This window comes from Pezoporus wallicus, unplaced genomic scaffold, assembly GCF_028554395.1.
Source record: "Pezoporus wallicus isolate ANWC-B61680 ecotype Strahan unplaced genomic scaffold, APGP_CSIRO_Pwel_v1 contig_11472, whole genome shotgun sequence".
In the NCBI taxonomy this organism is placed as follows: domain Eukaryota; kingdom Metazoa; phylum Chordata; class Aves; order Psittaciformes; family Psittacidae; genus Pezoporus; species Pezoporus wallicus.
In genome coordinates, this window is record NW_026639086.1 from 3,630 (window position 1) to 19,720 (window position 16,091).

General features: G+C 44.2%; 1 protein-coding gene across 1 annotated transcript in view; it reads right to left on the minus strand.

Annotated features, from left to right (window-relative positions):
• Positions 1–232: 232 nt before the first annotated feature.
• PPP2R5A (protein phosphatase 2 regulatory subunit B'alpha) overlaps positions 233–16,091 on the minus strand; it is a 45,218-nt gene continuing 29,359 nt past the window's right edge. The window contains exons 5-13 of the mRNA XM_057413603.1: positions 14,147–14,277; positions 13,983–14,042; positions 12,631–12,739; positions 10,122–10,175; positions 5,779–5,829; positions 4,836–4,955; positions 4,625–4,752; positions 2,430–2,531; positions 233–1,467 (exon numbers count right to left, since the gene is read on the minus strand). Coding sequence (XP_057269586.1) covers positions 1,335–1,467; positions 2,430–2,531; positions 4,625–4,752; positions 4,836–4,955; positions 5,779–5,829; positions 10,122–10,175; positions 12,631–12,739; positions 13,983–14,042; positions 14,147–14,277 — 888 coding nt within the window. The 3' untranslated portion in view covers positions 233–1,334. The remainder of the gene's footprint in view (positions 1,468–2,429; positions 2,532–4,624; positions 4,753–4,835; positions 4,956–5,778; positions 5,830–10,121; positions 10,176–12,630; positions 12,740–13,982; positions 14,043–14,146; positions 14,278–16,091) is intronic.

Sequence of the window (16,091 nt, forward strand, 5' to 3'; positions counted from 1 at the left end):
TGATTTCCAGAGCAAATCATGGCAGTGCCCTGACAAAACACAGGAGCAACAACTCACTGTAGTAGAACAAAGCCACCCTACTCACCAAACCTGAAACCCAGCAGCCTTCACCTCCCTCCAACACTCCTGCCACACATCCTTCAGAGACTTGGGTAGTTAAAAGGTGCTTTGTAAAAGCCCTTCTAATTCTCCTGGTCTTTATGAACACAAAGATATGATGTACAGCACTAAATACAAACATAAAGACTTTATTGAATGCTGCTCAATTCCCCAAAGGTCTTTCATTACAAAAGTTTTCCACACAACTGCAATTGAAGAGATTGGAATGGTACTCTGATAAAAGATGTGAAAAATACTTGATCAAGTAAACAGACAAGACTTCTATTGTCAGCTTTCCACTGGGCAGAAACAGACTGCATTTTCTTGAAAGAACACAAGGAACTGTTCATTGACATCCTTCCCTCCCTCCTTACTAAAGACGGAATTAATAATCCCAATTTTGGTCTCATTCTTCAGTCCATGAGATGTTAAACCTAATGCAGAGCCCATCCCAGAGCACCACTCCGCCAGGCATCCTCGGGCTGATGAGGAGCATCATTGATGGGCTCTAGGGGAAGCTCCATCCTCAGCTGTAGCAGGAGGAAATGTCTAAGTAGCCCAGGGCCAGGAGGCAGCAAAACCAGGGTGGAGGCACTCACGAATGGGGAGCTTAGAGACACAGAGCACTGAACCTGGTGTAGTTGACCTTCCCTCCTTACCTTGCCTCATTCTAACATGAGCATTAGATAAATCTGGATCCAAATCCCATCAGGACTGCAAGGACAGCGCTGTATCTCAGCTCCTGCTGCCGCTGCCAGGGGCACATACCGAGTATCTCGAGTTACTGGTAACGTACCTTGGTTTTATTTGAGAAAATACAGCACAACTAGAAGCCTTTCCTATTGTCTTAACCAAAGTATGCAGCGATGTGAAAAGCACATAGAAAACAAGGAAAAATGTGTACAGAGCAAACTCTACCACCTATGTGCAACACAATCAGAAATTCAAGTCATAATTCTCACCACTCCCGGAAGAATTTCACTCATTAAAGGATGCTAATTCAGGCCTAGGAAACGCTGGAGGTGACAGGATACCGATAATCAGACAGGTTTACAATATGCTGTGGTACGACATCACTTACTTAACTGCTGTATTGAAACTCAGATCTTTACGTTTGCCAGAGGGAAATAAAAGTGGCTGCTGCTGTTATACTGATGAGGTTTCTCTTGCAAATCCTTACGTATCTCAAAAGGGTACAAAAGTGTGTGTCTGCCGAGCAGGGGCGCCCGGCTCTGTTACTTGGCACTTGTGCTGTGTGCGTTGAGCACGGTGTGGGAGCTGTTCTGCTTCTCTGCCATCGCCTTCTTCAGCTTTAACTCCTCCAGCTTTCTCCAAAGCTCTTCACGTTCCAACTCTTTCTTTTTCTCTCTGCAAAGAGCAAGGGATCAGTTTCAGATGTGTCTGAAGTGCGATGTGGAGACACAGCTACTTAAACCCCAAGATTCACATCTCATAGAATGGTTTGGGTTGGAAAGGACCTTAACACCATCCGCTTCCAAACCTCACCCTTGACCATGTCTACTAAGGCTCTATCCAACGTGGCCTTGAACACTGGCAAGGATGGGGCAGCCGCAGCTTCTCTGGGCACCCTGTGCCAGCACCTCAGCACCCTCACAGCAAAGAGCTTCTGCCTTAGATCTAACCTGAACTTGCCCTCTTTCAGTTTGAACCCATCACCCCTTGTCCTATCGCTACAGTCCCTGATGAAGAGTCCCTCTCCAGCATCCCTGTAGGCCCATAATTCCTCCTGGTTTTCTCCAGAGCTATTTTTAGTGGCAATTACAGTTTCCTCTGTTAAAAAATGAGTGCATGAACTGTATCTGTTAGTGGCAAAACTCTAACTTTGCTCCAGCAAACCCACCGAACTGCTGTAGTGTGGCTCTGCACAGATGACTGCAAGCCTAAGGAGGTTCTTTACATCCAAAGAAATGAAGGGACTACACATCTTTGGGGGAGAGAAGCACAGCTACTGCCAGGACACAGAGCATGATGCCCCAGCTGGCCTAGGACACCCTGCACCCCACCTCCCTACTCCAACAGCAGGTCACCAGGGTGAGGGAGAAATCTGAGCTATGAAGTATTCTCCAGCTCAGCTGTTCTCAGCCAAACCCCACCAAGAGCAGCAGACCCAGCACCAGGCAGCCCCTAACAGCCAGGCCTGGTTTGACCCCTTAGGAGAGGGTGGGCTCCCTGCCACAGTGCAGGATAAGCTGAGCCCTGCCTACTGCAACCTCCCACTGGTGGGCAGCTCCACATCAGAACTGCCCCAGGCACACCACGTAAGCTCTGTTTCTTTTCATCAACACATGTTTGGAAGCACTGGTCGATACCTTTGTCTTTCTGCCTTGTACGAGCTTGTGAGTTCATCGAAAAGCTTGCCATTCATTTCCATCAGGGTTTTCAGCACGTTGTACACCAGTGCCACAATGGTTCTGCAACACAAGGAACATGACCGTGAGGACACAAGATGCTCTTCGGTGAACAAGTGCTCAGTTTCCGGAAGATTCCACTGAAAGATGAGTGACTTTGCGACACAAAATCCTCAACCATCACTTCCTCTGGAAATTAACAAGTTGCACATGTAAACACGCTCTGTTTAACCTTAAAATCCCAATTCTTGTCATTGCACAGGGTGTAATTACCAGTGCTGCGGCTGCACTATGAAGCCATTCACTTACGTTCACATTTAAACCGGGTTTTGACAACTGTTTGATAGGATTTGAGTAAGGAAATACGAGAGTCCAGAAAAATCAAACTCCTCCTGGCTCACAGTGCCAGGCCAGGGCAGAGGGACCACAGGCGCGTGCTTTCACAGAGTCACTGAAAGGGCTTCTGGGAGCGGGGAGCTCTGCTAATGCAGGCTCCGTTCAGGAACCAAATGGAGACCATTGGATACCAGTTCCCAGTAAAGGACCTTCCTTTCCTTAAGCAGCTTGAGCAATAGTGGTTGTGTCCTGCATGGCTGTCCCTGTTTCCACCTTGGGCATTAATCTCGTGTGAAAGCAGTTGTATTTCAGTAAATTATCTCCACTATGGTGGTGGTTATCTCCTATACACTCACTCAATTACACAGAGATGCAAAACCAGCAATCAAATAGCAATGAAGAAGGCGCCCAGCATTAAGCTTAACACTGATGAAAAGAGACGAGAGTCTTCCCGTCTTTTCCCTCGCCAGCAGTTCACCAGCACTCAGCAGCATTGAGTGCAAGGCTGTGGAGCAGGGAAGTCTTGAGAAATGAGTGAAAGAACCACCTAAGGAAGCAGCCAGAGGTCCAGGTTTGCTTTTTCCATGCTCTCTGTCCACTGTGGCACTATGAAATCTCCCAGCTGCACATCAGAGGCCTTACCCTCATTCAGAGCACACCTCTGCACTGAGCCCAGCCACACACCCAGCTTTGAACACTGGCTTTCATATGGTTTGAAGACAAAACTTACTCAGGGTGTTGGCTTTCTCAGAGGAAAAGCGTGGTTTTGAGCCAGTAGCTAAGGCTGTATCAGACAGACAGATAGGAGCATGTTTCTCTGCCCTCCAAAACAGATTAAGCCCCAAACTTTCTTCCCCAAACTTCCTCAACATACACAATGATCCTGGGTCTCCCACTTCCTTCATACAGAGCAGCTTCCATCTGCAGTCAGGAAAAGAGGGACATCCTTCACATTTGTTGAGATCCCAAGTATTATCAATGCTCCAAGAACTCGTTTATATTCAGGCCCGGCTGATACATGTGCAGCTACACACATCACCTGCACAGATCCAGAATGACTTCAGAGCCTCCAAGGGCTTAAAGCAGGGCACCAGATTCACTCTGGAGTTCCAGGACTACCTGCCTACCCTGGCTTTTGAGCTTCGTATGAGCTTTATGGGTTCAGATGACCTTTGTACGAGCTTTACCTCCTGCAAATGGACTTGCAGCTCAATGCAGGATGCTGGACAGGAGCAAACTTGCTCTTTAGTATTTCAGTGGGATTACTGCTTACTTTCAAACGTGATATACAATTACTAGTATTTAACTTCTGCCATTAAATGTAAGGTGAAGCAGTCACTCCTTTCTCACTAGCACCCTTCATAGTGGTAGGCATTGCTCTTCTCTGAGTGTATCCTGCCCCCTGCTTATCCCACTGGCCAGCAATAACTTCTTATGGAGACGCTGACAGGAGTTTGTTGAGCTGAAGTAGGAAAGGACAGCAAAGTATAAATACAGCAGAAGCATCCTCTGGAGATGATACTGGTCTAAGTAATAGTAATAGTAATTTGCATTTTTCATTAAGGTGTAAGACTAAATGTGATGACAGGATGAAGAGCAGCATCCCATTTCCTCGTACTTTCCCAGTAAATTCCAGGTCTCCATCATAACATTGCAGAAGAGCGAAGACATGCTATTGCCAAAATCATTTAGCACCCATCATCTCGGTGAGCTCACCTGATTTAAGTCAAAACAAAGTCCTATTTACAAGCTTCTCAGCTAAACCTGACCCAGCAGCCAACCGATTTATGGTACCATAGCTGGACTTAAACATTACGTACGGATTCCAATGTTCTTTGGAAATCTTGTACAAACTGCCAAACATAATGGGTAGGATTTTATCAATGTTCTCCTCGATCAGGCTGAGGATATATTCGTTATTCCAGAAGTACAAAGCTCTTTCCGCAACCTGAAACACAAAGTTTAGGGGTCAGCAGCCACAAAAGGTGAGTTACTGCAAGTTCTTCTTTTGCTTTTAATAGTCTTTTTTACCTGAAAATGGGAACTTGACACACACTTGGATATTTGCTTAAATAAAGGCTCTTCTATCTTTTTGAACTGTGTCGGTTCTATTACATCTAAGATTTCTTCAATTTCACCTAAAAACATGACCTGTTGGTATAAAAGAAAGACATCAAAAAGCATGAGAGTGTTTTATACCACCTCTGTCAACAGAACCAAGCCAAACAGCTCATACATCAGCTCAGGAATCCTGCCAAGAATGCTGCAACCGTGTGTGTCAGACAGCCACGGGCAGCATTTGATGTCTTCAAGCCTGGCTGCAGGGATTTCTGTCACCAGAGCTCTCCAAATGGGCTTAGGAAGTGAGAAATAGTTCATTCCAGGTTTAAATTACAACCAGCACTAGGGTGGGTGCCACAGGAGACTTTATGAACCCTCACATGACGAGGGACAATGGCATTAAGGGACCCTGCTCTTAAAGAGCTGTTGGGGGGTGGGATCTGGTGGCATCAATCAAACTCCTGATCTTCAAGCTCATCTTGACTACATAGAAGAAAACAGAAAAGAAGAATTTCCCAACAGCACTAAAAGCTGTGTTTGTACTATGGAAAAAGAACATGCATTCTTCACTGGACACCTGCTATCTCAAGTCCTGCATCAGTGTCACATTGCAAGTGACTATCTCCAACCTGCTCTTTACCTAGTAAGAGACTTCTCACATCAAAATACTTTCCCCATAGGGTATCTTTATTAGAGTACAACCAATAATATGGTTTAATGTGGTAACGCCACACTAAGAGCAGACATACAAAAAGCCTGCACCGAGTTAACATGACAGCATCTCAAGAAGCTCCAGGAAGTGCAAGACTGCTGCAGGGTCCCCCTGGGAAGCAGGGCAGAGGTACCTGCCCCTGCCCCGCTGCCCTGCACAACACAGCAGGCACCACACCACCAGAAACGAGACAAAACCAACCTCTTTCTGACTGCACGTTTTTGGCCAAAATTTGAGCAGTCCTCTGATGACCTACATTAAAAACACAGACAAGTTAAAGCAGAACAAGTTTATATCACATACTGGCGAAGATTTAAACAAAACAGAAAAAAAACATCACCCCAAAAGAGTTTGGTTTTCCTCTTTTCTTTACCCAGAGGTTGAATGAAAACTGAATACAGGTAAATGTAGCTCCACTGGAAACAAATACTGTGCTGTCTCATTTCATATTCATCAGGTGTAGGTTATCAGGGTAATTCAGACCCTGATCGCTTCACAGGTCCTTGATTATCTGGTCACACTCCATGCCCTTAGGCTGCAGCACCTCCCATATGGAGACAGGCTGAGAACACTGGGGCCGTTCAGCCTGGAGAAGAGAAGCTGCGTGGAGGCCTCAGAGCAGCTTCCAGTGTCTGAAGGGGGCTACAAGGGTGCTGGAGAGGGACTCTTCATCAGGGACTGCAGCGATAGGACAAGGGGTGATGGGTTCAAACTGAAACAGGGCAAGTTCAGGTTAGATCTAAAGCAGAAGCTCTTCCCTGTGAGGGTGCTGAGGCGCTGGCAGAGGGTGTCCAGAGAACCTGTGGCTGCCCCATCCCTGGCAGTGTTCAAGGCCAGGTTGGACAGAGCCTTGGGTAACGTGGTCTAGAGTGCCTGTGGCAAGGAGTTGGAACTGGGTGACCTTTAAAGTCCTTTCCAACCCAAACCATTCTATGATTCTACACATATTGACAGGATCCTGGTAACACTGGATTAAAGAAAACCATGAATTTAACTCTCCTGTAGCTAGATTTCCCATAGTATCTTTTGCCTTTACTTGTCTATGCTTTGGGGAACCCCTGTCTTGGCATCAAGGCTTGAAGCCTGAGCACAAGCGGTATATGGTGACTGCACTGCAGGGGAGCCATTGGTCTCCATCACTTCCTCTGCTCTTCCGGAATGGGAAATAGGAAGGACTGAAAACTCACAAGAGGTGAACTTGCAGGGAAAACAGATTTCAGTATCTACGCTGGAAACTATCTTACACAAGACGGGAAGAAAACCTTTGGGATGCTGAATTAGAAAGTACAGCCCCAAGAAGAGCGGGGGGAGCACAACAAACAGAGGCTGGGGGCCTGTCTCCTAGAAACAAACATCTGACGTGGTATCTGAATGACAAAATTAATGCTGGCTAAAAATAGCACTGTAACTGTATGCTTCGGAAGCAGAAACATTCTCAGAGCCTCAGAAGTGTTCATCGGAGGCAAGGACATCTCTTTCTGTGATACAACACCCAAGTGATCGCACCCAGCCAGAAAACTTCAACTATTAGAACGCTGCAGCACCTCCTGTATGCAGACGGGCTGAGAACACTGGGGCCCTTCAGCCTGGAGAAGAGAAGCTGCGTGGAGACCTCAGAGCAGCTTCCAGTGTCTGAAGGGGGCCTATAGGGATGCTGGAGAGGGACTCTTCATCAGGGACCGCAGCGACAGGACAAGGGGTGATGGGTTCAAACTGAAACAGGGCAAGTTCAGGTTAGAGATAAGGCAGAAGCTCTTCCATGTGAGGGTGCTGTTTTTTGCCATGTTGATGTTTTTCCCCAGCTCCCAGCTGTTCTATTCACAACTCGGGGTACTGCCAAGGTGGCTTTCCAGAGATGAGCCTGGATCAGGCAGTTCTACCCAGCTGGCTGAATGGTGCAGGCAGCTGCAATGCCAACACCAGTGCCTGAAGCAGGAGCAATCAGCCCCAAGGGTGACAGCTTTGCCTTTGTCTGTGAAGGGGAGGAGAAATGTGAAGCTCCCCCATTTCACTGCCATCACCTGATGGGGCAAGCCTTCACTCCTTCACTTCTATAAATGAAGCAAGCCAAAAAACTTCAGACAAGCACATTTACCAAAGCAAAGCTGTGAGAAGCCACCAAACACCCCAATTGGAACATGAATTTACCGCTCTTGAAAGCATAAAGCTGAGCCCACTGGAAGAGTCCAGTCTCCAGCACTTGTTATTGTAAGAGTGCTGAATATACTTTGCTACAGAGACTCATACTCTCAATAATGTGATCAGAGTATAAGAGGGCAGACCTCAACAAGATACGTAACTCCTTGCTCCTGAGAGAGGGCATCAGCTTCCAGCTTGACTATGCTATATGTTAAAGGCTTATATATGCTCATTTACGTTCAAAGATTGTATTCAAAGGAACATTCAACATGAATGTGGAGCTGAGATCTTGCTGCTCATACTATGCAGAACTCCTAAGTTTAATGTTCTTTCCTGAGCTCACAAAGTGACTTACACCAGTAGGCACTGCCTAGAAACCTGATGTACAAGAACCACGTGGTTAGCCCGATTCCTTCAATGTAAAGGCCATTGCACTGAGCAGGGTTAGGTAACTCTTCCTGTCAAAGAAAGGGAGCTTGCTTCTCTGCAAACATCAGGATTGACCTAAGGCAGCCTCCCATAGCTACAAGAGCGTGCACCGAATGTCCTCTAAATTGACCCAGAGTGACAATCCATGCCAGAAAAATAACAGGAAGGTACTTGTGAAGGCAGCCTCTGATGGGCTCCTTAAAATATCCCTTGACCTAAAGTCAAAGAAAAACTTCCAGATGCTCTCTCATCAGCTGCCCCAAGATGTAACATTGCCTTTTCAAGCACTGCAGAAAGTCTGAGCTTTGCTTTCTTATCTGACCAACTTCTATTCCTTTATAAAGCGTCAGTTCTGCTCAGAGTAATGGCCAAAGCAAGCACAGGCAGCGACTCTGCAGTGAGTTAACCTTCCCTGCTCTGAATTTATCTTTACTGATCAAGAGGCAGCCATAACCATCTGTATCATCCAGCCTCAGATTTGCACCATGGCACTCCTGTTTCAAAAGCACTGCCTTCTTCACTGTCAAATGGGCTTGGATCCTGCACCACAGCTCTGTGCATTCGGATCATTTAATTCAATTTCACAGGTCTCCATGTAATACTGCCCATTTTCTGCTCACATGTCAGCTGTCAAGATGCCTGGGTGGTTTGATCACTTGGCTTAAGGAATAAGGCTCACACAGTTCCCTTCTCCTTGCCCTATCCAACAAATGAAGCTTATTGACCACTGTAGCTGGCAACACTGCAGTGCAGAGGGAAAGAAAGTGCTTCAAGGAGACAAGGCACATTTACAGCCAGGTCAGCCACCTTCCACCACCTACAGAGCAACTTTTCTGATGAGGAACACCAATACTTAATACACGCAGGGATAGGAAAAGGGGAAGCCACTTTAAACTGAAAGAGGGTGGATTTAGATTACATCTAAGGCAGAAGCTCTTCCCTGTGAGGGTGCTGAGGCTGCCCCATCCCTGCCAGTGTTCAAGGCCAGGCTGGACACAAGGGCTTGGAGCAACCTGCTCTAGTGGAAGGTGTCCCTGACCGTGGCAGGGGTTGGAACTGGATGACCCTTAAGGTCCTTTCCAACCCAAACCATTCTATGGTTAATGGATGTGCAGAAAACAAGCTTTCACTGCAATGCCAGTGAAGATCCACACTGTTCCCACCGAGCTGTTCATCTTCTTTTTCTTATGCTGAAAAGCATAAGCTTTTCATTTTCCTGTTACAAAAAGGGATTTAAATATCAACTTACCAAAGGATTTAAACATCAGCATACCCCCAGATGGAAAGGTTTCCAAGTGCCCAACTAAATCCAGTTTCTATTGTGGCTGGTCTGACATCAGCCCTTGTCCCCAGAGCTGCTGCACTGCCCCGAGCTTGTGCTCTTCTTTGCAGGCATTGCCAAAGCCCCAGCACAAAGAAGTGCTGCAAACCCCTTTGAGCTGAGCTGTCAGTGTGGATCACAGAGATTCAGCCTGGCAAGAGCCTGAAGCACCTGTACAGCTGCTGAGAGGCACCCCGGGAACTGAAGGGACAGCACAGGAACATTCAGAAATCAGAGTCCTTCCTGCCTAAATGAAGTGCTGTTTTTCTTTCCAACTTTTATTTTGGGATTGTTTATTCCCTAAAATATTTCAGCTTCACGCAGTGGCTGCGCACAAGCCACCAGCACCAAGAATACTGGGATTCTAGTTGTTACCAGGAGGGAAGACAGTTGTTACAGGCTTTCTCATACAAGGTGATCTGCATGATAGCAGTGGTTTGAATGTCGAGTTACATTTGTGCCTTATCTTGGTCACAGGTTGAGAGGTAACTGCCCTTTCAAACCCTGTTCTAGAGTAAAAACACCCCCCCCCCCCAAACGGCTCTGGCTCACGAAGGCGGCACAGACAGCATTGCTCTGCAACTGCAGCAACTGACACTGCAATATTTAGGTGAAAGTAAAAATAGAAACCCATCCAACTCAATAGCACACTTACAGGCTCTGTTAAAGTTGTATCTTTTTCCAGGAACTGTACAACACAATAGGCGAGCTGGAATGGAAGGCAGATGAGTAGTTAGTTTAAACAAACACTGTTTAGACACTGCAGCATAACTAAATATCACAGCTTATAATGGAAGCACTTAAGATCGGGGCAAAGGGGGACCCAACCCAAACCCCACCACACAGTCAGTTTGAGTTCTTCCAAACTAAACAGAACAGCAATTAAAGCAGCAAGATATACAGGCCTGCTCTATCTTACTAAAGCTTTCTGCATACCAAAACCCTTCCTTTTTTTTTCCCCTCCCTCCCCCCATCCTGGAAGAGAATCACTTTGAAGCTTGACAGACATTTCCCCAACTCAAATCCAGTATCCAGACAGACTTTCTCTCAATGTATTATGTTAAATATCTATAGTAAGATACATTTCCTGTATTAACATTGCAAAACTGAAATTTCAAACATCTATACCAAGATTAAAAAAAGGTGGTATTTTCAGTCAAAAAAAGGAAGTTTTATAACGGGTCTGACTGAACACACATTGCTCGATGTCTAGACACATCCAGCACACAACAGCTGGCAGTGAGATTACAGGCAATAGCACTGGAAGGTGTTGCACGGCCACAAGAGATGAGGCAGCCAAACAGCCTATCCTGAGCAATGGTCAGCAGCAAACACTCATGAAGAGTGTCTGAAGGAGGGGAAGCAAAATGTCATCAAGTTCCCAGCACCCTCTCCCAGCCTCTGGTGAGTCCTGTCCAGGAAAGTCTTCTTAGGCCAAAGTGTGATACTGGGTTATCCAATTCTTGTTTAGTTACTCAGCACATAGTCAAGTAACTAACCAACCATACCTCTGCCCATTACACAAACTGTACACGGACCCTGTCACTGAAGTAGTTACAATGCCAGATTCCATTAAGACCGAGTTTAAGAAGTCACAATCTTTTTCATCTCACAGTATGAAGCAAAGACAAAGGTTATGGACATGTACTACCTACACTGACATTGCTATACTTAGGATGCTTGAATTCAAGCGTCACCTCTCTCTTTTTTTCCTCTGTCATCCCAAAGCTGATAATTGCAATTCTGTAATTACAATTCTATAATTACAGCAGGTCTAATTTACTTCTGTTACCCTTAGGCTAAGGATGCATACGTGTAGCTTCAACAAATAATAAATGTCACACTTTAATCTCATAAAATCCCACTCCATGTATTGTGCAGTAATGCTCTATTGTTCACAGACACAAAGACTCAAACTTAATTCAGCTTTAAGGCTTTAACTTTTGAGAATAGGCTAAACCTGTACTGTACAAAGCAATCAGACCACCCCTGCCCGCAAAGCTGATGTGATGCTGGTCTCCACCTCCAGGATAATACAAACCCAGAAAACACTCAGTGCTGAAACTGCACGGGGCAATATTGCGGTACGACAGCAGAGGGGCATAGCCTGGTCAGCAAACCAAATGCTACTTTGGGTACATTCGGTACAGCTGAATTAACAGGACTCTTTCAGGTAGCGATGAACGTAACGTGATGTTAAACACGCCACAGCAAAGAGGCCGGCTTGCTGCGCCGATCTGCCAGTGAGAGGGCCTTTGGCAAGCCACTGGTCCCTTCCTTAACACTGATTCATTCAATGGAGCAGCCTACTGCACAGCAATAAGCCACAAAGACAAGTGATTTAATTAACTTAAAACTTTATAGGAGAATCAGGAATTAACTTGAGCTCTGACTCAATCCTGTTTGTAACTCTACAGTCATAATGACTTGCTTTAATTAGGAACTCATTTCCTTATATCATTGGCCTATAAGGAGCTGTATTAGTGAGTTAAGTTAACAAAGCAAGTTTTTAATTAGCCACAGCAGAACTGCAAGTCTGCATCAAATGGATTCAATACTCAAGTGCCATACGTCTGGAAAGGACACAGGTTATTCCTCAAATAAAAAGCTGAATCTCTGTGCAAGTATAAGAATGGGGCAAATGAACTGCAGCATTCTGACAGTGTGTCAGGACCTACATAATTCCTAGCTGGATTGATCCAGAGAGCTATTAGCCATCTCTGCCATTTATATCCAACATTCTCCTCCCCTCCCTGTCACTGGTATGGCTTTAGGAATACAAAAGCACTTCTTAAGTACATACCTGGCCATCCTCGAGGTTCCTTTATGCACAGCATTCAGGTTACATAAAGGAATTGATAACAGCACAAGGTCCTGAGATTAAATGAAGCTTAAAGTGTGACGAGACAAGCCAGCAAAAAAGCTTCTCACTTCAGTTGACGTGACTTTGACTCACCGTTACATTCTTTCACTCTTAATACGTGATAAATATTATCTCAAAAGTAACATTTAGACATAAGATCTGTAAGATTATTTTTAAGAGTGACCAAATTTGCAGATATTTTGGGGTATTGACAGAACACCACATTCAGATTTCCTTAATTTCAAATGCAAATACAAAACTCCCCCCCCCCCCCAGCTCATAATAATAGGCAAAAGCTTACCTGTGCATGGAACAAAGCTAATCCCTTTGCAGTATGCATGGGAATCAGAACTTTCATAAGGAACTGTTTGTGTTCTGCTTTCAGTGGCAGTGCAAAGCCATTGATAATACTGAAAACAGGAATAAGCAGGGTTTATTTTTCATAAAAACCTATTTTTCCCAGCAAGTCAAGAATTTATGTCAATTCAAGAGATGCCCCATTTCTGATTCCATTTCTAAACCCAGTTATTTTGAAGCCATAAAACAGCTCTACATATGCATAACCTTTAAAGTGTTGGTATCATGGGAGTTTAGACTTTTAGTAGGAATACCCAAGAACCACAGCAGCAGTCAAATAATGCACGTTAGATGAGCTGAAGCATTTTGATTGGGACCTTGACTAAGTAAAACCATCCACAGTAAGCCTTGCTGTCTTAACTGTAATGCTGAGACAGATGCATGAGGAAGCTGATCCATTCCACCCACAACCACAAACCACTTGCAGAGAAAGAGACGCTGTGGCATATGGTTTGGAACTATTTTAACAGTGCAGTTTGAGGCTATTGAACAGCCCTCCCCTCCAAAAACAACATTCAAAAGTTCTCACTGATTCAGTAATCTCCTTTCTAAGAGCTGAGCAAAAATTCTTCAGGAAGAGGTTGGGGTTTCTCTTCCCCCTACATCTGAGATAAATCCGAGAAAACAAGGGCATTCCTGTCATTTGCTTTTCATGACAATTTGTTCCACAACAAACTGGTTGGGTTTTGGTTGGATTTGTTTCACAATGGCTGGATTTTCAGTTAGACCAGTAATAAAGTTTTCTACTGTAAAATGTGTGTACCAGTTCTGGAAACACAGTAAAATATTACCATAAAAACCTTCAAAGTTAAAGATTTGTATTAGTGAAATAATGTCAAAAGAAGATAACTCAACCCCCCACCCCCAGCACTTATAAGGCTTTCCTGAAGAGAATTTAAAGAAAACCAGCCTGCTGAAGATTAAAGCATTTCACTCAGCATGAGGACAAAAGTTAACATTCATTTTTGGAATCCAGAAACAAGGGGAGTTGGAACTGGATGATGTTAAGGTCCTTTCCAACCCTAACTATTCTCTCATTCTATATAGAAGACAAGGAAGAGTAGATATTCCTGACAAACAAGGAGCCTTACAGTCATCTGTAAAACTTGCACCAAACCAGAGTAACTTGCACTCTATACCTTCATTTGATATTCACATGGTAACCCAGATGCAGTATCAGACCAGTGACTGCACTTCACTGCTCATTACTGTAGTATTCCTCTTCCCCTCCATTCCCAAAACAAGAAAGCAGAAGCAAACACCCACAACGGTTTGTATTTGTCAGATCAAACTTACCTTCCTAATATCTCAAGGAGTTCAGCAACACCATTGAAATGCTCTGTTTCGTATATAAACCTGTTACAAAAAGAGACATCAAAACAGAGGATCAGAGATCCCAAAGAAACCATAAAGGCAAGATACAATATTCCTCAACCTGGTCACACACACGCAGAGCATACCTGAGGAAAATGTTGTTGATCTGTTTCCTGATGAATGCTCTCAAACCGAGGAATTTCCCGTAGATTCGATGAAGAACTGTCTTTAGGAAATCACGTTCTCGTGGGTCTTCACTATCAAAGAGCTCCAACAACTTGAAATATGAAACTGAGATTTATTACTTCTGAAGGACTTCAATTTTGTTATGTTAGAACCAATTCAAGTATTAACTTTCATTTGCAAGTTGGCATTAGAAGAATTAGTTTAACCTAAAATCGTTTTTAGGTCAGTATTGTATCTTCAAAAGTAGATTTTTAATAAAGCTGCTCATTAAAAAAGAAAGAAACCACCAGCTTCATTCCCTTCAGAAGCCGGTATACAACAGACAAAGCAATTCCAACAACTATTACACTATCAAAAGGAAAATTAAGAATGAGATTATCAGACTTTAGGGTAAGTGGTTTACACTTAAGTGAACCAAGTCTGTGGTACTGCTCATCTCAAAACACTACTTGTCTTGAAGGTTAAGCAAAACCATTCCCGTAAGAGAAATGTAACAATTAATAATTTAATATGGAGGGGGTCATAAAAGAAGCATAAGATCCATAACTATTAACCAATTCTAATGCCACAAGCAGCTAAGAAGATCTCCCACCCGTTGTTTTCTTGTAGAAAGTCTGCCAAGGAATGACCATACCCACTCGAAGACATCAAAAGATATTCCCATCCCACTACAGACCATTACTGTAGTGATTTCATTTCCCCTGTGGATCCAAGTAAGAGCATGTTCAGAAACACTACCTGCACTATCTCAAGCAGTCCTCAGCCTCTGCTCAGTGTGGGTCTGGGGGCTCAGGTATGCCTACAGCAAGCAGCAGGAGGGACTGGGAACAGCTGTTCAGGAACTTCGTTCAGGCTCATTTTTATATTTAGAAGGAATTTCTCAAGGTCACTACTGCACTTCTCCCCCCCCCCCCCCATATATCTATAGATAGATAGATATCTCAGTTCACTGCATTGTCTGTCTTGTACTATACAGAAAGATCAAGTGAAAGGTCAGGAATTGAAACACTGCAATGGGGCTTTTAAGAGCAACACGTCAATATTGGACACGCACAGCCAGAAGTTCAGCAGCTTCAGGCCTAAGTTTTTGTGGGGAAGTTGAACAAAATAGAGAAGAAGGTAACACTTCTAACCAAAAACAGTAAGACCAAACAAGTGGAAATTAAATGCAGCCACTGAAGGAGGGGAGGGAAAGCGCCCATCTATGTTTTTACTCTTCATTGCTATGCTGGCCTGCCAGCACTCACTGGAGGTACTGAGCTTTTCCTTAACAAACAAGTATTTTGACATGGTAAAAGAAAATCCCCACTGAGTAACCCTGGACAAAAGTCGTTATGGTATTCTACAGCCCAATTCCCTGAGAAGTTGTATTTAATATGAAATCTCACTTCACTCTCTAGCTTGTAATGACTTTGCAAGGTAAAGCATGATTTTCCTGTGTACTTTCTTCCTTGCTTCTCCTTCTCTAGTTAACACACAATATTAAAGAGAATGACACCATCTAATCACAAGTTAGCAGATGTTGGAACACATTTCATGTCCAATAAGTACATGAAGTTTTCCCATGATAAATCTATGACAAAACAAACATAAAAGCACTACAAAAATTCAATTAGCACATTGATGATTTGACTGCAAGTTACAAATCATTAAGAACACAACCTGTGTCTACAAATTACAACTACCTTCCATTGCAAAGCACTAAGGTTGATAGTTGAAGACAAAGTGTTTCTGAAGCCAGTAATTAGATCTCGTCTGTGTGGTACGATGTGCTGTTTATGTGGTGCTTGGCAGAAACCGCTGCTGGAATAACTAAAATTTAACCCTGTGTCAATGTGAAAGTTCCACTTTCTTAAGGACATGTCATAAGGACACAGAGCTGCTGCAGCAAGTCCAGAGGAGGCC